This window comes from Oreochromis niloticus, linkage group LG1 (assembly GCF_001858045.2).
Source record: "Oreochromis niloticus isolate F11D_XX linkage group LG1, O_niloticus_UMD_NMBU, whole genome shotgun sequence".
In the NCBI taxonomy this organism is placed as follows: domain Eukaryota; kingdom Metazoa; phylum Chordata; class Actinopteri; order Cichliformes; family Cichlidae; genus Oreochromis; species Oreochromis niloticus.
This window is the reverse complement of record NC_031965.2, coordinates 18,504,814-18,526,841: the sequence shown is the minus strand read 5'-3', so window position 1 is coordinate 18,526,841 and position 22,028 is coordinate 18,504,814. Positions and strand designations below refer to the sequence as shown.

Below are 22,028 nucleotides of genomic sequence, written 5' to 3'. Positions count from 1 at the left end.
GCGGGGCCTCTTTTGAACCGTAGGCACCCACGCAGATTGCTTGAGTCATAGTAAAAACTATTTGCTTGATACTGAATCAAAGGTACAAAAACACCGCGAGTGCTTTTCATCAGCGGTGTCGATGATCTGCAACATATAAAAGCTGTGGTCTGATTTCCAGCAGTGATAGGACTCTCTGTTGTACTTTTATGCTGTTCTTTTAATGCTTGTGTAAGTGAAAGTCTGATGGCTCGATACTTAATAACCTTTGTGTTGTCCTGATCTACAGTTTAATTCCACCTCCTAACCACTGTCTGTCTGTCCCTTAAAGATGTTCCTGCTGTGTTGACTGCATTCAGGATTAACCTCCACCCAGGTACGGGCAGATCAGAGGCTTTATGTGACGCCTGTCTGTCCGTTCTCGCATCATTGTAATCTCTGCTATTTCTCTTCGCACCCTCCGTCACGTGCCGTCATCATGTCTGTTTAATGTCGCTGTGTATGCTCCATTTATGTACATTTGTTACGGCTTTCCTGTTAGTTTGCTGATCAGAATCAAATGCCTCTCTGTCTGCTATGTCAGCTTTCATATTGTAGCCATTTCCTTAAGTGTCTGCCTTCTGGTAATGTGCTGTGTACTGTGTCAAATTTGTACTGGTGCATGCACCCATAGGCTGAATTAAGAGATGTGCCCGTGGTATTTCAAGTTGTGGCTAGGCTATTTGATGATTTATATCATAAGCAACATGTATAACTTCTTATAGCAAAGTTTTGCTAGTACTATAAAAGCAGAAAAACTCCTGCATGCATAATTTTACTCACAAATGCAGTATGTAGCACAGCCTGTGGACTGTTTTCTATGTGAAGGGCCCAGGAGAGATATGGTGAAGCTCTAACAAGCTCCCGCCTGAATACTTTGCCTCAGTGCTTCCCCTACAGCATCAAGAATGAGCAACTTTAGATAACATTACCCAAAAGAGTCCATTAATCACCGAGAAATTAGGGACTACCATATTCAAACATAAGTCTGACATAAGAAGAAGGAAAAAAAACTCATTTGGCTTCAGATAGTCTTTTGCTGAGGAAATAAGGATAGCTACTATAGCTAGCTTTTTCTTTAGGTAGCCATCAATCCTTCTGCAGTACCTTATTCTTAGCCTGTGGTGTGTTAGCCTGTAAAGTATGCCTTCATTATTACAGGGAGTAAGACAATCATACTTTGAATGCATTCTTATAGTTCAAAGTAAAAAATAAATACAGTGTGTTCATCTCAAATGTGGTGGCACAGAAATGCTAATAAAGCACAAGCACTCAAGTAAAATGTAAGCACAGTCGCAGGACTTCATGCAGGTTTGTGAAAAACTATGTACACCCCATGAGTGATTAAATTGTATAACCATCTTTGAGAGCAATAACTTGAAGTGACTTTATCAGACTTCGATAGCATTGTAGAGAATGTTCTTCGAGTCATTGTCCTGTTGCATGATTAGGTTTAGCTTTTGGACAGATCACCTTGCATTTGACTCCAGAATTCTTTGGTATACAGAGGAGTTCACAGTGGGAATGAGGTGTTTGTGTCATGTTGTGTGTGGTTTCCGCCAAACGTGGTGCTGAGCATTATGACCAAGCATTTCTGCTTTGGTTCCAGAAGTCTTGTGGGTTGTTCACATGTAACTTTGCAAACCTAAGTCCTTTAAAATCTGAGAATCAGCTCTTTTTTGAGCATTGCATTGAGGTGCTTTGCTAGAATGTGTTCTTGGGAAGAATGGAAGCTGTCTTGTGTTTTTCACTTGTGGATAATGTTTCCCACTGTAGAATGATGAACTTCAGACAGTGTGGAAATAGCCTTTTAATCCTATCCAAATTAATGAGCAGCAATTGTTTTTCTATGATGATTATTGATGTCCCTCTTGGTAATATGTAATAACACATATTGTGTGTATTGTCATAATAACACACACCCAGACTACCAAATTGCCCAAACGTCTGCTTTAATAGGGGTGTTCACACTTACAGGTGATCTTTAAATCAAGTGTATTTGATTACCAGCACCTGCCTGCTACTCTTCCTCTTAATTCCTAGGGAAGCAGTAAAGGTGTACATTAGCTACTCATGTGGCTAATGTACACATGAGTGTGTGACTGAGTGGTTAGGTGATGTAAACTTTCACATCCTCATGTTAGATAAACACTAAACCCAGCATGCTGTTTCAGATTGAGAAATGCGGGTTGACTTTCATGATCTTTGTTTCGGTGATCAGTGTGAAGAGGCTGCTGGCCTTACAGTGTCACATAAAAAGTGAAGCTATGTGTGCATCTCATCTGGGGGCTGCACGTGTCCCCAAAGTTGCAGAAATTAGAGACACCTTTTCTGTAACAGGCAGGAAAGATTGTGATTGTGCTGAGGTACATTTGACTACCTTGGTTGTACCTTTGCATATATCTTCATGAACATATATCATCCTTCCAGCAGGCTGCCTGCTTAGGGAAACAGAGCAGTGAGCACAGAATCAAATTTTGTCAGTTTACTGTAAATAGAAAGGCAGCACGGGCTTGTCTGTATTTTCATATCATCAGATTATGTGGATAAAGATAGATTATTGTTAGATGATAGCAGTGGCAGAAGTGTCATAGCCCCTGCCTTCTTTTCTTTCTACTCTGCAAGATCAGTGCTGTCTTTAGGGAACTGATATCCTGGCACAGAGTCTCCTCTTCCACTGATGTACTGTGAATTGATTTCTGATTTCTTTAATTATTTAGAGTTATGGAGATTTTCCAAGTCTGATGCTGGTCACTCCTCACTGTTCTTAATCTTGCTGACAGAATAAGTTTGATGTGAAGCAGTAATTGAGGGGAGATATTTTTCTGGAACGCAGCACCAAGCCTCCACTGGGTTTTACAGATAGCTCTAGACACTCACTGTTGTACCAAACCAAAGGTCTGAAAATTGGATTCATTTATTCATTTAGTCCATTCCTTGTGTAATTTGGCATACCTCAGCCTCCTTTCCTGGTTCTCCTTCCTTACAAATGGCTTCTTGATATTTCTGATGTGGCTTCAGCAAACAGTAGATGGATCAGTGGGTGCATCTCCCAGGTCCTGTGTCAGGTTCTTCTCTTGAGTTGGTGATTTTTTTTTATTGTTGAATGATGATTAGGTCAGTTTTAAGTGGCTTATAAAATAAAACAAATGTTCCTCTGAAAGTGGGGATTTGTAAAGAGTAGACTGAAAATAACTGAAAAAACAGGTAATGACAAAAGAAAACTTCGAGAGACCTTTGGAAGGTCTGAAGAGCTATTGCTGAAGCCAACTATTACAAGAATGAGGGGTGGCTCAAGACTTTCGCACGACACAGATAGACTTTATCCTAAAGATCTTAATGATTGTTATTTCCTAACACGATTCAAATTCCAATGATGCAGAAAGTAAAGATGCTGTTTACAGCTCATAACACCAGCAGATGCCTCTGCGTCGGCTACATGTGAATCTTGTAGCCTCTCGCCTTCCTCTGCTCTGTCTGAACACCAGTACAGCATCATGTCTCTGGATAGAATCAACTCATTTAGGAAAAGAGATTAGTTAATTCTGTTCTTGGCTGCATTGCACACGTATAAAGTCACTACCTCCTCGGATGAGTTTGCACTGATCTACTTCCAGTTTTGGTCTTGTGGTGTCTCTTACAGGGCAGGACCAATGGGCATGAGGTACGCACAACTTTTTGTGAACTGGAATCACTAAAAGCACATCTGTCAAGTGCATCTCAGTCATGCAACATGCAGGCTTTGAAATTCTGTTTGGTTATATCAGGGTCAATACTCAGCAATGGTGCTCAAATTTCTTTTGGAGATAGGTCAAAATGCCACTGTTCAGTTAGTAAGATGTTTTTTGACAATCATGCTGACGAGAGAGTATCTCAGCTACTGTAAATAGATAGCAGGAGAAGTGTAATTGGGTTAAATAGGTGGAAAGTGGGTAGTTAAAAGAGCGCATGGCACTTCTCACTTATTCAGTTTTGCCCAAATTAATAGCTGATTCATTTTAATACGTGGTAGTAATTTCCAGTGAAGACTCATTTATGGCCATCTGTTCTAGTAAGTGTGTCTGCTGCACTGTTTCACAGAGGGAAAGCTACTTTGTGTTTTCCTTCAGTCTGTCTCTCTGTGGAAGTTGCTGGCCTTTTGCCTTTGTTTGCTCTAAGCCAGGTTGCGATAACTGTGGACGGCTTGGCACAGTTGGAGTTAGACCAAAACAAGTGGGATGAAAAAGACAGGAGAGGAAAAAAGCAGCTCACACAGGGTTAATTGGATAAGACATGGTGTAATCTGCTCCTTATATTTCCTGTGGATTCTTATAGTCTAACTCATATGCCACATTCTTACTCCAAGTGCCTCTTCAGGCCTATCAGTGAAGTACTGTTGCTATTGGCTGTCACTGCTGTCTGTCAGACCCTCCTGCTTAACGAAAGGTCTCTGCCAGTGCAAGCTGAGGGAGACTGAAGCGCTTTGTGTTCTTTGTGTGCTGTATGTGTGCTTCTTTTAGGAGGAGGCTGGACACTTTGATACAACAGCAACCTCAACAGCCGGCTCCTCCCTCTCACTGATGTTTTCGTCATGCAGCCTCCCCCACAGGAAGTGCAGCTTTCCCACCATCCAGGAATAATAGGGGAGCAGGCAGCTAGCAGAGCAGTGCAACATGAGCACATTTCCTCTGCCAGAGTCTGCCACGCAGGGCCAGAGAGGCTCTGCTGGAATGTGGCGAGCCATTGAATAAGTGTGTATGTGCATTGTGGCCTTTGTGTTTTCATCTCTCTCAGCTCAGTACTTACCAACATGCTGATAGTCAGTATCTCCTGATATTGCCTCCTGTAGGCTTTTTTTCATTGGCTCTTGTTATATTGATGCTGTCTACAATGCATTTGAGGCCATAACAGTAATTTGGCAGCTGATTCTTCTTAAAGGGATGTTTTTGTTATGTGTGAGCTTTAATTTATCCCGCGGTCCAAAATTATTTAAACTAGTTTAACAGTTACTTCCTGTCAATTTAGATGATATATGTGCAACTATTGCTTTTGAGAAGTTTGAAAAATCAATCATGTTTAATTCATTAATCATGTTTTTTGCTTAAAGTCTGCAAATTTGTAGGTATGTGCATTTTAAGCTTAATTCACTTCAACCAGGTACCCGTCTCTGGGTTACCTGTTTAAGATTGGCTGTGTTTGAGTTTATGTGCTGCTAATCCTTCAGCAACACAAACTAATATGAAAAAGACCACTAAGTCCTACGTGAGACAACCATTTGCTGACATGAATAAATATATAATTTAACGATTCGACTTATTCGACTGGGCAGCAAAGTGGTGGAGTAGTTGTTGCACCTCAGAGCAAGAAAGTCTGGAGTTCATGGGACTGTTCTGTGTGGAGTTTGCATGTTCTCCATGTGCCTGTGTGGCTTCTCTGCAGACATTCCTCTCACTGTTCAGAGTTTTGTGTCAAGTTAACTCCTGTCCAAGGTGTATGCCACTTTTAACTCTGCTGGAGGAGGCTCCATCACCTCCGTGACCCTGAATTGGATTGGAAGCAAATGGATGGATGAATGGATGGAGTGTATTTAGACCAGTTCAATTACAATATGATAATACAATAATAATTAGATAATTACTATGCTATTACATACAAAGACTGAATTCTTAAACATGAGCAGCATTTTTACTGCATTCTTCTATACATAAGCTGTATAATTCTCTTGGTGTTATTCTTTTCTTCATTTATTTTGCAGATGAAAGCAGCGGAAATGGTTCTTTATCTGAAAGAGCGCCACTGCCGGGAAATACAGAAGTGAGTTCTGGTGTATCTGTGAGCATTTCAACACATTCCCTTTCTATCTAGCTATCTAGAAAAAAAATTAAGAAATTTTGGGAATGACAATTAAAGGTTTATCACTTTTTTGCTAGTTGTATGAGAGGAGCTGGTCAGCTCAGAGCAACTTTTTTTTTCAAAAGTAATGTGCCCGCAAAGCAGTGATTAATGTGCTATGCCTCCTTTGTTTAATACAATACATACTGGATGCATTGAACCGCTGCTAGTTGTTAACTTCATGATGATTCCTATCTCCCTGTTAAATGCAAACAAGCATATACAAAAATATCTATTTCCATTAAGATTTCCATTAACAGTTAATTGAGCAGCCTTTTGTCTGTGTGTTATTTCCTTTGTAGTCAACTAAATTGTTTATGCCAGTGTTCACTGTATGTTTGAGTAATTTTATAATCTTAGATGACCCTTTGGTGACTCACCCCTCTGATTGATGACTCTGATAAGTCATAAGATAGCCATGTTATCACAGAGTTCCTCTCATTTCTCTAACAGCAAGACTGAAATAGGCTGTCGCTGCTCAGCCTGTTGTCAGTCTGTTTGGTTTTTCAGTGACATAATGAGGTCATTCCACAGATGCACTATTTATACAAATACAAATGATGGTATATTTCTGATATGTGTGTATGAGGTTTCAGTGCATAACCATTGAACATTGAATCGCTATATTTTTAAAATTTTCTCATTAGGTCAGAAAATGTTTTATTAACGGTCCAAACAGGATGTAGTTGGCCGAGCTTTATTCCTCTGCCTCTGGTCTATATGTCCCTGCTTCTGCTAAATTATTTTTACCGCCCCATCTGATTTTTAGCACTGCATCTGAAACGATCCACAGTGCGAACAACACTTAAATCAGATGCTGTCGTTCACTTTCAGCACTGTGATCCTGTGACAGTAGGGATGACACAAAGTAGGGGAGGGGAATGATCTGGAGTGCTTCTATTCCAATTTTTTTATTAAACCACTAAGCACTGTTGTTTCAGAGTGAAAACTGCTGTTAACTAAATTAACCTGAGAAATTAACAGGAAACTCACAAGAAAATCCGAGAAATATTTCTACTGTGTGTGGAAACAAATACTTGAAAAATACCGATTATCCCTGATTGTTAACATCTGAATTTCCTACAACTGTGAGTTTTGCAATGCTGTATTTAAAATCGTTGAATTGCACTCAACAGGCCGCTGTCTATGAAGAAATGAAGTGCACTGTTTGCTGGCTTTGAAAGTAATGGTGCTGCTACTGTGATGGGCCGATAAAGAGGAGCAGCCACATTCTTGAGTGAAAAGATCGAGCCTAACCTGAGAGTCGTTCACATGTGGTTCAGGATGCTGTAAAACACATAACTTGCATATATATTAACTCTAAAAATCAGAAAGCAGATGATAGTCTGCAGGATTGCAGAAAAAGTCTGTTTTCTAAGCCTAATATTTCTGCATTATTTTTAAACTGACAGCATTTTGTGCAGTTGAAATTTAAGATTCTTTCATTTAAAACTGAAGTTAAATGGCACAGCTTGTCAAATAGCAATAAGTGGAAATGTGATTTAATCTGGGATGTTAAACCGTTTGTCTCGACTGGGTCACCTGTGTTTAAAGCCATAATAAGACAGATAATATCACAGGAAAATGTTTTATTAAGGCTGTGGTTATGTGTTTAAGTAAGTGATCTAGTTTAGTTATAATTTAGTTATAATTAGTTATAATGAAGTTATAATTAGTTGTTATAAATGGGAAACTGAGAGCAGTAATAAACCCTAACAGGATTCAGACTATAAACCCTCTGTGTTTTTCTCCCCACAAATTGCACCCTGAACATAACAAGCTGAGTCACACTCCTTTAGAGGAATGCCTGTTAGTCAATGACAGCGTCTGATAAAAAAGAAAAAAAAAAAACCCTGGGTGGAGTGCAGCAAACTGCTGAGGCCACATGGCACTTCAAGTCCTGGTCAAGTCACTATAATAGTATATAGTTCTTAAAGTATGTTTTTTTTTAACACTTCAATTCAAATTTATGTTACCTTTTTTATTTTGTCATTCTTTCATTGCAAGACGGGTCATGTAATCAATGACAGACAAAAATTATTAAAATACACAAAAATGGAAAAGCAGCAAAGACCGACATTTAATAACAACATATAATATAATTTAATATAATAATAAGAAATGAAGCCATAGCCATGTGAAACATACTAATAGAACAACAAAGCTCATACACAAAATGACATAATTTAAACTCAAGTTTTCCATGTGCAGTGCGTTTTGGTCATTAAATTAATGAACATTATTTTTAGACTTTATCTACAATCATTAAAAAAAATATATACAGGCAGTTCACACTAACTAGCTCAAGGTGGAGTTAAGACATGCAATTTCTCACTATTTTTATTGAATATCAGCTTAAATATCTTGTTTTGCTACCTACCATGCAGCACCAATTATTTCTAGATCCCGAGCTAAATTATTTACTGTATAGTAGAAACTCACAGATTGCCTTTAGATGCAGAGAAAACCAACATACATTTAATTTCTTTTTTTGTTCAATGATCGTGCATGCATGGATGCATGATAGATGAAATTAGAGTAGTTGAAAATAATGGTTATTATTCTTTTAAGAGTAAATATTTCTTATATACAGAAAGAGTAAAGATGAATTTCTATATTAATGGAAAAGCATTTAATGTTAGAGTTCTAAATGCATTCAGGTAACCAAATATTGAAATTTAAGTAACGATACAGACACGACACATTTCTCCTCTAGCGTCCGCTATTTTTGTGTTATGTTAGGCTGTGATTGTGTAGTGTTCAGGCTTTGCAGTTAGATGTGGTTTCTCCACAGTCATCACTGTTGCCCTCTAAATGTTTTTACTCAGAGAAAGTGGGTTTTTTTTTTATGCCCTCGGTCCAAACGCTTGTGCTGAGAAGTAGATGTCCCTGTATTTAGTGGTTTAAACTGCATATATCCTCCTAAGACCCAGCAATTAATTTTTTTCCTGTGTTGGGGACATGAGTTTAAGACCACTTTGTCAAGCACCATTTATGGAATCTGCATGACTCCTTCTTTGACTTCATTTCAAAATCATGAAAATTTCAGCTTCCATATTTTATGGCCACAAGAGAGGTTAAGTAACACTGTTTGTTGTGGGGTTTTTTTTGCAGATATTTGAATTCTATTGTGCAAGCTCAAATTGTTTCTTCAATTTGAGAGTCTTAACTTTGATTTAGTAGGATAACAGAAATGCACAGTAATTTGACTACTTCCAAAACTAAATTTTTATTCTATGTCCTTCATTTTATTATTTATTATTAGTCCTTTATTTATCCCGGTAAAAAGGCGATGCTCAACCTGCTGCCCCAGCATGCAACAGCATAGAGTATGGCACTGACCACAACAGATTCCTAGAAAATCCTGAGTATTGTTTGGCAGAAAGAAAAAAAGAATAGAATAAAGCCCTTTGGAAAGTGAAAACTCTATTAAACAAAATGGAGCAAAACTGCCATGGAAAGGTTATTTCCTTCAGACTTCTATCATATACAATACTTCTTATCCATAATGGACTTTGGAAGTTGTCATTTTAGCCCCTTTTCCAAATTTTGACACAAGGTGTTATGTCATCTGTATGATCTTTAAGTATGATTTCAGCTTAATGTCAAAATATTTTTTTCTTTGGGACTCAGGAGGGTATATTTCCTCTGTGCTTTTTTATGTATCAAATTGTATGAGTGCAAGCCTGAGTCAGTTTAATTTGTTTCTGTCTGTATCTGTCGAGGTGAACGTCTGTTTGGCTTCCCAGCATGTGTCAAAGCTAAAAGCTCTACTTTGTGGTTGTTTCTCCTGCAGACAGACAAACTGCACCCAAGCAAAGACACCGTGTTCTTTAGGGACGGAGTACGAAGAATAGATTTTGTGTTGTCCTACGTAGATGACAAGGATGGAGAAAAGAAACAGGTAAGCGTAACAGAAAAGGGCCAAACTGTCATTACTTGCCTACTTGCCTCAGCATTTTAAAATGCTAGCAGACAATATTATTAAGCAACTTCTAACTGGAACAGGAATCCATGATACTGTAAAGAGGAACCGAGATTCAGCCTCTTTTCTGTGAACATATGAGATTTGTAAATGGAAACCTACAGTGTTAATCATGTGAGCCATCCTATGAGCCAAGATATGAAGCAAGGCCAAGGTGTGAAACCTCTGTAAGACACTGTGCCTCCTCATCATCATGTAACTTATTGAGGTCATGTCAGGCAATGTGAGAATGGGGCTTTAAACATCCTAATAGCAGTGGGTCAACAACCCTCCAAAGAGAAAATCCCCTCAAGGGGGTAAATATCCCTCAATAAAAACTGAGGGAGTTCTCCCTCAGTTATTTTAAAAGTGAAGAAGTCTCTTGGGGAGACACAAAATATCTTCATGAGCTTAAGGAAGTCCATTTGCCTTCTTTTCAAGCAGTGAAGAAGGAATAGTGTCATACAATTGCAAGCCATGACACATCCTTGTACCGGACACGCAGTCAGCAGTAAATCAAGATTTCAGACACGTAACTGGTCATCATCAACTTCGCATTATTCATCACAGTCATCACTGCGGTTCCATTATGGGAATGTTTGCAGAAACTAATATAGTCGCCTTGGAAACTACTTTTGGTTGCGTTGTGGATTTGGTGGGTATTGTAGAAGAAACAGATTAAACAGAGAAAGATAACATTGTGGTTTGTTATATCGTGCCCTGGGAAGGGGCACTTTTGGACACAGAAGCTGGATGGTGAACATAGCAGACCTAAACATCCAGATACAACCTTCAGGAGATTTTAAAGGCCCAAAAACTGAACTTTAAAGAAGTGAATAACTGTACTCACAAATTTGTTTTTACTGTCCCCAAGTGGTCAAAAAATAGCTTGGGGAAAAAAGTAGACGTGCAAACATCGCATAGATACAAAGCTATTAAAAAAACAACACAGGAGTGGTCACCTGAGGAGTGGAGCAAGTTTAACATCGCCAGGCTTCCTTGGCATTCGCTGGCTCATGCCATTTAGCTCTGTTTATGTACAAAATCGATCAACTGGGTTTCTTTTTACTCCAATCAGAGAAAATATCAGAGGAACTGATGAGAGTAATTAAGTGCACAGAGTGGTAAAATAGGCCTAAATCTATTAATACATTTCTACTACATTTCGATACACTCTTGACACTACTGCTTATTTCTAATGTGAAAACTGCACCTTAGAGCTCTGAAACTTAAAATTTCATGCACTTAAACATTACAGGTTGTGTTTAGCTTTTAAACTTTTCCTTAGCCTCCTAAAGGAGAACTGCTTTAGTTTGTCGCCAGATCAAAGTGGAATTAATTTTGTTAATTGAATATCTTCAGTGATAAATATCATACAAATATAACTGGTCAGTTTTCTAATTTGTGTTCTAGAAGCTTCAAAACAAAGCAGTGTTTAAAAAAAAGGCCAAATCTAAAAATGTGCATGACCTTCTGAGTATAAATGAAGGGAAATTACTGTGACAGTGTGACGCAAGGCTAGGCTTTACTCAGTAGTGTTTAGTCAGCTCTACTGATTATATTCTGGGTAGTCTTAGCTCAAGAGGTAGAACAGGTCATCTGAGTGGAAGGTTGGTGGTTCAATCTCTGGCTGCTTCAGTCTGCATCCCAGATACTGAACCCCAATGTGCATTTACCAGGATGTCAATGTTACATTAGCACTCAGGTGTAAAAAAAGTGCACGTTGTAGGAAATGCTTTGAGTGCTCCAGTAGAGTCCATTTACCGTTTATGGAACATATTCAAAGTATCTATATTACACTTACAGGATACTGTGTCAGGGAAAATGCAGTTTACCGAAACCTACAGTAATCTGGTCTGGAGCAGGTTATGCAAAAGTTACTATGCTGATGTTGCTTCATAGTACACCCCTCTGAACACTTATTATATAATGCTAAAGTTTAACACATAAGAGATCTGATTCACTACTTAATGACAAATTCCAGTATTTTCTTTTAACAACCTCCAAATTCGAGACAAATGCCAGTAGACTGAGTCTTATCCCTCTTAAAAATACTTTCCTTAATCCACGAGGAGGGAATTATCAGTGGGGTGCATGCTCTCAGAGTATCACATACACTCACTGGATAACAAGGAAAACCACGAAGAGACACATGCTCCCACAACAAGTGGCATCTGTCTCATCTAATGTCCATGTGGCCTAGCATATATAAAAAAGACACAGAACTCTAAGATCCAGGATAGCAGAGCACAGGAGCTGCATCTGGCCACAGGGCCAGTGCTGCACAGTTTTAGGGAGAAAAATCACTGATGCAGTGACATAGGGCACACTAGATCCCCAAGGAAGTGCTATAAATACCCTTGCACTCCGAGGAGAAGATGTTTACATTTTCACTCTCCCAGTCCTCACAGATAAGATAGTACAAGATCAAACATTCATATATAGGTATGAACTTGGTATTACAGGTTTTTTTCTATAAACTTTGTGTTAAATGTATTTACTCAATCAAATGCAAATGTTTTGGCATTTGCTAGGGTACCTTCATGTTAACCACACCTGGCACCACAGGGCGTATAGGGGTGCGTAATGTATAAATATGGGTGTGGTCACCTCTGTTCTAAAAGTTTGACTTGACCAAGATCGAAGCTGGATCTAAATGATGCCTGATGTTAAATAGCAAAACGACAACGTTCAAGCTCAAGCGTGGGTTTCAGCAGATGTTAGAAAACCAGACATGGTGCACTTTCATTATGGCATCTGAAATGTTCTGCATGAGTTTCCAAACATCCAACACAAACATGGCACTTTTTGTCATTTGCTTTAAGAGCTTTCCCAGGATCTCAATTTTAACCACATTTCTGTATCCGTCATTTGAATACACTGAATATATACCTAAGCTTTTTTATTATTATTAATGTTATCCTGTCATTTTTTTATAGCTCACTGTTGTCATGTTTGATGTAATTTTGATTCATTCAAAGTGTATCAAATAAAGGTACATCTTTATGTTTTTAAATGTGTTTTTATTTTTTTGTTATGTGGCCATCCCTCCTACATTTAGGAGTGAAGGTCACTTTTGTACTTCTGTAGCAGACATGTGGAAAGTTGTGCTAACCAGGATACCACCTCCTGTTGTTGATTAAGGTGTCAACTTTTCCCTGAATATGTTACTGGTGTCTTACCAGTTTTAATCCTAAACCCGTGCCTGTAGGCTTTCATACCTTCCTCTAGGAAAACTGTAAAGGTTTGAGTCGTAAATACTCATAAATAAATAGGAACATTTATCTGAAAAGGGTTTGGCTGAATGTCCCTGTTGTGGATCGGTAAAAAGGAACACAGGTATGAGTCTGTTGAGCTCCAGCTTTTGTGGTTTGTGTGTTTATCCACAGGAGAGGAGGAGGGCGTTTGAGGCCAACCTGGAAAAAACAGGACTGGAACTGGAGACAGAGGACAAATCAGTAAGAAATTCAACCGTGTAGTTCAAGCTCCACCTAGTGGACAGTGCGCTAAGGCACACCTGAGTCCAGATATAAATGTCTTAAAGGGATGGCTCAGTGTTTGACAGTGCCATGATTATACTGCCATGATGTTCTTTGCCTCCAACATCCTCACACAGTCACAATGATCCTTCCTTTGTGAATTTGTGGATGCACTTTTTTTTCCACCAGGACTCCAAGGACCAAAAGACCTATTTCCTAAAGATCCACGCTCCAAGGGATGTACTGGCCACCTACGCTGATGTCTTGAAGATTAAAGTTCCCTTCAAGAAGAGTGACATTCCTCAAAGTCAGGATGTCGCTCTGGAGTGGTTCACGCAACCTTTTCGACTGCCGGGCAACATCATGCACCCAGAACCGGACTATTTCACCTACCACTTCGACAAGACCAAGACTGACTTCTTTCTCATCGGGGACAAAGACACTTTTTTCCCACCATCCACAAGAAATAGAATTGTTAGTATTTGAAAGATATATTTTAAATCTCTTAATGATTTTGTTTTTATAAATGAAGATCCTTTGATGGGTTTTACCCCAATGACCACAAAAGTGTTTTGTGGTCAATCAGGCAAAACGTAAAATGCATTTGGCTGAAAGGGTAAATCCAAATCCTTTAATCTTTTGTTAAACCTCCTCCTCGTTGGTAGGTGTTCTACATCCTGTCTCGTTGTGCGTACTACAAAGAGGGGCAGAAAGATAGAGAAAAGACGGGAATCAAGCGATTACTCAGCAATGGGACCTACACGGCGGCCTTCCCCCTTCATGATGTAAGACACGTGGTCACAAGCAGCTTTTAGATACTGGACAACAAATGTTTTCTACACCACACACATGAATTAAAACCACGCTTACGCATAACAAATGACAAGTTAACTACACTCTTCCTGGAGAAGTAATCAACTTTACTCTTGTTTTTTTTCTTTAGCTTCAAAGTCTGTTTTGTTCAGCAGGTCCTGTTTTGACATTGTGTCTTTCGCTTTCAGTGTCGGTACTGGAAAAAGGGCAGAAATGCAGAGGAGCGTTACAACCTGTACAAGCACTGGGCCAGGTTTCTCTGCTTTTATAAAGAGCAGCCTCTCAACCTCATCAAGTAAACAAACACACATCCCCTAAATGCGATCATCTTACATCTAAAATTTCCGTCTTGATGTTAAACTCTTTATATGCTTGCAGGAAGTACTACGGGGAAAAGATCGGGATCTACTTTGCCTGGTTGGGTTTCTACACAGAGATGCTCTTTTTGGCAGCGGTTGTGGGCCTTATATGTTTCATCTATGGAGTGCTCAGTTATGATGACAACATAACAAGGTTAGTGCCACCAGGGGGCATCACAGCTGTTTGGACAAACCTAAGTAAACACTTTACTTCATCTACTTTATACATGTAGAAGTCTTTTTATTACTGTAAGTACACCTGGCAAAAAATAAGCTTATCTAATGTTGCAGTAAATCCTGCTTGTTGTGAAGGGTATAGTTTTTTTTTGTTTTGCTTAAATTATTTTAGAAAGAGACTAATTACACTTCGTAGTCAATTTAAGCAAAGTTATATTTTGTCTGTGTTATATAGTCTATATTGAGCAGAGTAGGCTAGTTAACATACACAGCACTCTCTGTAATGTAGAAGGTCATCAGCACCACAAACTGCAAGCCTTCCAAATAATAATAGCTCTCTTAGACCGCTTAGTGTAAATCATAACAATAAAACTTTTCATGATCTGACATTTTAGCTGACTGCAATAGTTTAGGCTAGGGGAGCCCATTAAACTGCCATTTAAGTGTATGTAATTGTTGACCACAGGCAGAGAGGTGGTACAGTGAAACGGTCCTGGCTTCAAATCCATCCTTTCTCTCCGGGTATTCTGCCTTCCTCCCACAGTCCAAGGACATGCATTTAGTGGGGTTAACTGGTGATTCTAAAATGCCAATAGGTATGATTGTGTGTGTGCTAACTCAGCGGGGCTGGTGAACTTTCCAGGGTGTACCCCGTCTCTCGCCCTGTACTAGCTGGGATGGGCTCCAGCTGCCCTGAACTGGATAAGAGGAGGAGAATGGATGGATAATTGCTGACCAGTGAAAACCAAAACCAGCAGGCATATTGTATAATAAGAACCTGCAGTCTTTAAGGAAGGCACACTGATATTTTTTCTTCCATTCACCAAGAAGGGGGCTGGTGGAGTCAGTGATGGAGTACTTGTTTCACCTGTTTAACAGTCATAAAGTGTGTGCTGGGATTAATGTCAGGGCTCTGTGCAGGACTTTCAAACTGGTTAATTTCTATATAAACTATGTGGACAAACGTATTGGGCCACACCTCACCAGTGAATTCAAGAGTTTTCAGTCCCATTGCCTCAGGCGTAGAAAACCAAGCACCAAGCTATACAGGCTGTAGCTGTTGTGTTTGTGCTCTTTTCTTTGTCATCAGTGTTTATATCCTATCACACTCTTATCACAGATAGAAAGACACTTTTTCAATCCATATAAAAACAAAGTATCTCAAACCAAATAAAATATACAGGTTCTAGACTTCCTTCTCAGCCCTCTGCCTCACAACTCCTCCAGTGCACTTTGGGTCAGATTCAGGGTCTTCAGCTGGTACCATCTGCCACTGATGTTTCACCCTGTACCCAGTACATCTCCAGGTGAGGGGGCAAGTGGCTACATCAGGACATCTCTCTGCCACCTCTTGCATCTGACCCTCCTCTGTAGCCACAACCAGTAGCTCATTTCCTCCACCTCCATGGCTATTTCCTTGACAGACCTCTGCAGGCTTGTGCCTGTTGTTCCTGTAGCCGGTGGAGCTGGATCACCGAACTGTTCACAAAAAAACCCTGCACACCTAATCTCAACTGGATAAATGGAGACTGCCCAACCTGCAGTTCACTGCAAGATCCGAGTACTTGAGCCACTTAAGGTCATGTGCCACTACTATGCCCTCTAGGTCTAGAATGGACAAACAACACATGAGGCCAGAGGAAAACGTGAATGTGCTTTGGAGCGATGAAATGTCCCTTTATTGCTTATACTATGGCAAAATACCCTTTTTAGACAATATATAATTATATACAGACACTTTGAATATGACTTAACTGCCTTTCATTGTGTGTACTGTATGTTCATCTGTGGGTTTCTTTATTTTGTTTTATTTTTAGCAAAGAAATATGTGACCCTAAAATAGGAGGCAGTATCATGATGTGTCCTCTTTGCGATAAAAACTGCACGTTCTGGAGGCTCGACTCAACGTGTCTCTCATCCTGGGTAATTATTCCATTTCATTTATTAATTGGTCACATTATTATAATTTAATTTAATTTAATTTACACATATGTTACATTGTATCAGTTTTTTTAAAATCAATGCAGTTTGTGTAATCAGTGAAAAAAGGTAAACTATTATTCTCATATAGACTAAAATGTTTTAGGTTGACCACATTTAATCATACAGCTACATACTGAGTAACCAGCATGTTACCCTGTTTGTTCCCAGCATGTGATCTCTTGTGCTTGTCCGAGGAACCTATACTTTTCCATATTATCTCTTCCAGCAATCCCATCTGTTTGATAATGAGGCAACCGTATTCTTTGCCATGTTTATGGGGATCTGGGGTAAGTGTCAGTCTGTGCTGCTCTTACTGTTTTTAACTTGTGTAGGAGATCCAACGAAACCCCCTCCTGTTGGCCAGATTTTCACAGTTAAAGCCCTTTCACACTAAAAGGGCTTCCAACTTTGCCTAAACTGCTCCAGCCCGGGAACATTTGCTGGCACAATTATGCTGTTATGCGAAAGCAGCGGGGCTGTTTGTAGGTAGCATAGCATAAAATGCAGCATAAAGCCAAATGGATGTGAGAGTTTTGATCGATCTTGACCAGTTATGGTTTTTACAAAATGCCGTGTCTTTTTCTTCACTTTGACAGTAACTCTGTTTTTGGAGTTCTGGAAGCGACGCCAGGCCCGGCTGGAGTACGAGTGGGACTTGGTGGACTTTGAAGAGGAACAGCAAGAGCTTCAAACTCGGCCTGAGTTTGAGATCAAATGCACTAACAGGAGACTCAACAAGATCACACAGGTGCTTTTCAAACTATTAAAGTTATAATGGGCAAAAAGCTTGGAACAAAAGGAAAATGGGAATTACACCGAGTACAAAGAGTGCTCCTTTCTCTGTTTTAAGGCTCCCCTCCCCAGGATTTAAACCTCATTCTCACAGGTTGAAGTCCTCATTGCATTCTGCGCCCATTTCCCTCTTCCTGCTCCTTTACACTGCCAAACCTCCTGCCTCCCACTCAGCTTTCTAAAGCTGGAAAAACAGTTCCATCGCAGACCTTACAAGTTAAATTTGCTGAAAAGGTTATTTGGTGTTTTTCTGTCTGTCTGAGCTTTAAATAACAACAATTTATCTTTCAGGAAATGGAGCCACATCTCCCCCTCCACAGCAGGTGTGCTCGCTACTGCCTCTCTGGAGCCACTGTTACATTCTGGGTAAGCGATTATTCAGCTGAAGTGCATGTTTGTGACTAGTCACAGCTTTATAAATCATGTGTGTTCTCTCCACAGATTTCTCTGATTCTGGCCTGTATTACTGGGGTCATAGCATATAGGTTGGCTGTCTACGCATCCTTCGCAAGTATCATTGGCAACCATGGGGGAGAGTCCGGCATCCATAAAAACAAGACCCTGCTAGTGGGCGGATTGATCACCCCACAGCTGGCGACTTCTGTCACCGCTTCCTGCATCAATTTTGTCATCATCATGATCCTTAACTTCTTTTATGAGAAGGTGGCCATCTGGATCACTGATATGGGTATTGGGATTTATTTGGCACAAAGGATTAAGAAAATACAATAAAACTGATGATTTACTATCTGATCTGCTAACTGATGATCTGCTTTACTTCCTGCAGAAATACCAAAAACTCACCTGGAATATGAGAACAGGTTGATCACAAAGATGTTCATGTTCCAGTTTGTCAACTACTACTCCTCCTGCTTCTATGTGGCCTTCTTCAAAGGAAAATTTGTGGGTTACCCGGGTAACTACACATACATGTTTGGCAAATGGAAGAAATTTAGGAACGAGGAGGTGAGTTTTAAAAGACACCATATAAGCATTGTTTCTTTTTTTCTAAACTGAGAGGTATTTCTTTAAGCAGACATCCTCATAAATATAAGAAGTGTGTGAGAAAAGCCTGTCTCTTGCTGTCCTAGTGTGACCCTGGAGGCTGTCTGATAGAGCTGACCACACAGCTGTTGATCGTCATGGCGGGGAAACAGTTATGGGGGAACATTCAAGAAGCTCTGCTGCCGTGAGTACCAACAAATGTTCGTCTTATTTGGCCGAAAGTCAGCAATAAGCCACAATCTGTGAAACCATCATCAGCTCCAAAGTCTGGAAAAAAGTCAGATTTAGATGAAACCACAAAGATAATACATTAACTATCTATGGCGCAAAGTTTAGTTAAAAATATTTCACCCCACCCTTAGAAAGAAATCACCAAAAGTAAAAAATGTAACTTCAATTTCAGCAAATATGAAGTTAATTTTCATATAAACATTTAATCCAACAACCAAATACTGTGTGTTAAAGTCCTCTCCAACCTCCTGACACACACACACACACACACACACACACACACACACACACACACACACACACACACACACGTGTAGACACAACATCATTTACATATACACACTATTGCTTACCCACACACATCACAGTTAAGTGTATGACACTTAACTGTTAGTCAGTTAAGTGTCATACACTTAACTGACTAACTGGTCCTCAAACCTGACTCTGGGGTCTACTCTTCCTCACTGTCACTCTCATCAAGTTCACTGTCTTCACTGAGGCAATGACCCCAACTGATTGATTGTGTTCTTCCTCACTTCCTGTAAGATGGTGCAAGTTCAACGTGTAATTACTCATCTATCGCACCACTCAGTGTTCTCAAAAGGGTTACCACAGAGGTTCTCCTAAGGACCCGAGTCCCTGCTTCAACACACCTAATTAAAGTGATTAGCGTATTGCATCCTGATAACAAGATGATCACTTGAATTAAGTGTGCTGTAGCAGGAAAGCACCTAAAAACCTAAACAAGTAGCCACAAGGATCGGCATCTAGAAGCACTAGCAAAAATAGTCAAACCAGGGCCTAACATTGGGGGTGGAGCCTATCTCAGCTGTCATAGGACAAGAGGCCGGGTACACCCAAACCCCTCCATTTAACGCACGGAGCCACCACATCCAGTTCCCATTGTGGATTTGGCTGTATTGCTCTTTGTATTGCCTCGTCTTACCTGATTAGGTAGAAAAATGCCTTGGTTGTTGTTCTCTAAAGCCTGAAAACAAAGCCCAGAGGCGGTTTGGAGAGTTTCCTGTCTTGAATTACATTAAACTGAAAAGCTGTCGTGCATTTTTATACTAAAAGAATTTCTGCCTATTCCAGCTTAAAAGTGTAAGTGAAGATTATTAGCTGAATTTTAAGTGCCTGGCACATAAATGAAAGCAACTTAACAGAAAATAGTATTTATAAAAAACTAAAAAAAATCATACTTTTTGCATGAACCCATGACAAAATGAAATCTTCTTGATCTTTTGGCATTGCTATAAAACAAGCTGGGGCTTTAGAAGTGCTGAGGTGGTGTCTTAAACTCCCAGAAGAGAACTGCATCTGCTAAATCTGCAGCTTATGTAGAATTCTTGCTCTGAAAATCTCGTTGTGGAAAGCTCCAACATATTTTTTCCATTGTGGATTTTTTGCTAGGTTGATGCGTAACTGGTGGAGCAGCAGAAAGGGGCGTCACAACCCCGAGAACCATTACAGTCGATGGGAGCAGGACCACGTTTTGCAGAACTTCAGCCAGCTGGGTCTGTTTTACGAGTACCTAGAGATGGGTGAGATGCTTCACTAGTCTTTCTGATAAATGAAAATATCAACTAAAAGTCGTACTAAACAGGAAACGTTTAACTTGTCCTGACTGCTTTCCCTGTAATTCCAGTGATCCAGTTTGGCTTCATCACTCTCTTTGTGGCCTCTTTCCCCTTGGCCCCCCTCTTGGCCCTGTTCAACAACATCTTGGAAATCAGGGTGGACGCCTGGAAGTTCACCACCCAGTTTAGGCGACCAGTGGCATCCAAGGCTCGAAACATCGGAGCATGGCAGGAGATTCTAAATTCAGTGGCCATCTTGTCTGTTGTTACCAATGTGAGTTTTTTTTTTTTTTTTCCTTTTCATCGCATTGAAAATGAGGTTAAACTTCATGAGATAGTGCTTCCATATCAGCCTGGAACTAAGCTTCAGAAACAACCTTTTGTGATCCCTTTTGTTCCAGGCTTTCATCATGGCCTTCACCTCAGACATGATCCCCCGTATGGTGTACCTGTACGCCTACAGCAACAGTACCAGCATGAAGGGCTACATCAACAGCAGCCTGTCAGAATACAGAATACCGATAAGACCACAAAACATGACTGAGGACAACTGGTTTCGTCACTTCAATACGACCTGCAGGTATTAGAGCTGAAAGAAGCTCTTTAGATATTTTCAGCATATTTAAAGCATTAATAAATATCCTTTATAAAATATTGGTAAAACGAGTTAACCAATGAAAGTCATTGCAAGACTCTGCAGTTCGTGCCTGTCAATGGAGTGTTTTAGGATCTTTCATCTCAGATTCAGGCTCACTAATCTCACAGTGTTGTTTCCAGCTGCTACATGCAGCAATTGGTGGTGAAAAGGCAAAAATGAGGCAAAGATCAGAGCAGAGTAAATATTTAGCATTCTCACTGACTGTAGATGAGTACTAATGTTGTGTTTACATGTTAGCAAACATAACTTTTATGAAAGGCATCATCAAATTTGTCAGATAGGTACAGAGATTTTGGTCCATATTGACATGACAGCATCACACATTTGCTGCTCATCCCTGATGTGACTCTCCCGTTCCACCACATCCCAAATGTGCTGTACTGGATTAGGATCTGGTGACTGTGGAGACCATCTGAGTTACACTGAACTCATTATCATGTTCAAAAATTCAGTTAAAGATGATCAGAGCTTTGTGACATAGTGCGTCATCCTACTGCCATCAGAATGTGGTTACACTGTGGTCATAAAAGGATCGTCAACAAAAATACTCAGGTAGGCTGTGGCGTTAAAACGACAGCAAGGGAATATCCACCACACCATGACACGACCACTACCCTGAACCTGATCCATGTTGTTTACACAAAATTCGGATCCTACCATCCAGACTCATCAGACAAGACAATCTTTTTCTACTGTCAAGTTTTGGGAGGCCCATGTGAACTGTAGCCTCAGTTTCATACTCTTAGCTGATGGGAGTGGCACCAAGTGTGGTCTTCCGCTTATACAGCCCATTCACTTCGATTTTTATGGTTCCTCATCAAACATTGGTGGTGTATTGAGTGGTTATTTCACCCATTGATGTCACACACTGGATATTTTCTCTTTTTCAGAACATTCTCTGTAAACCCTAGAAATTTTTGCATATGACGCCGGTCTCTTGTTGGTCTGTACAGATACCGTGACTACCGGCACCCTCCAGGCCACGAGAACGAGTACACTCACACCATGCAGTTCTGGCACATCCTGGCAGCCAAAATGGCCTTCATTATTATCATGGAAGTAAGATAAAATACACTTTTCCCTCACACAAATAGCCTG

General features: G+C 40.0%; 1 protein-coding gene across 2 annotated transcripts in view; it reads left to right on the top strand.

The window, feature by feature from the left end:
* The window catches only part of LOC100704073 (anoctamin-5), a 28,883-nt gene that overhangs the window by 4,633 nt on the left and 2,222 nt on the right, over positions 1–22,028 (top strand). The window contains exons 2-20 of one of the 2 annotated variants that reach the window (XM_005466947.4): positions 311–355; positions 5,753–5,811; positions 9,686–9,793; positions 13,243–13,311; positions 13,522–13,806; positions 13,998–14,117; positions 14,334–14,440; positions 14,524–14,658; positions 16,499–16,604; positions 16,891–16,951; positions 17,261–17,412; positions 17,748–17,822; positions 17,898–18,144; positions 18,244–18,422; positions 18,548–18,645; positions 20,106–20,236; positions 20,341–20,546; positions 20,674–20,852; positions 21,884–21,989. In XM_005466947.4, coding sequence (XP_005467004.1) covers positions 311–355; positions 5,753–5,811; positions 9,686–9,793; positions 13,243–13,311; positions 13,522–13,806; positions 13,998–14,117; positions 14,334–14,440; positions 14,524–14,658; positions 16,499–16,604; positions 16,891–16,951; positions 17,261–17,412; positions 17,748–17,822; positions 17,898–18,144; positions 18,244–18,422; positions 18,548–18,645; positions 20,106–20,236; positions 20,341–20,546; positions 20,674–20,852; positions 21,884–21,989 — 2,468 coding nt within the window. The remainder of the gene's footprint in view (positions 1–310; positions 356–5,752; positions 5,812–9,685; positions 9,794–13,242; positions 13,312–13,521; positions 13,807–13,997; positions 14,118–14,333; positions 14,441–14,523; positions 14,659–16,498; positions 16,605–16,890; positions 16,952–17,260; positions 17,413–17,747; positions 17,823–17,897; positions 18,145–18,243; positions 18,423–18,547; positions 18,646–20,105; positions 20,237–20,340; positions 20,547–20,673; positions 20,853–21,883; positions 21,990–22,028) is intronic. The other variant, XM_003445741.5, reaches the window with a different exon arrangement.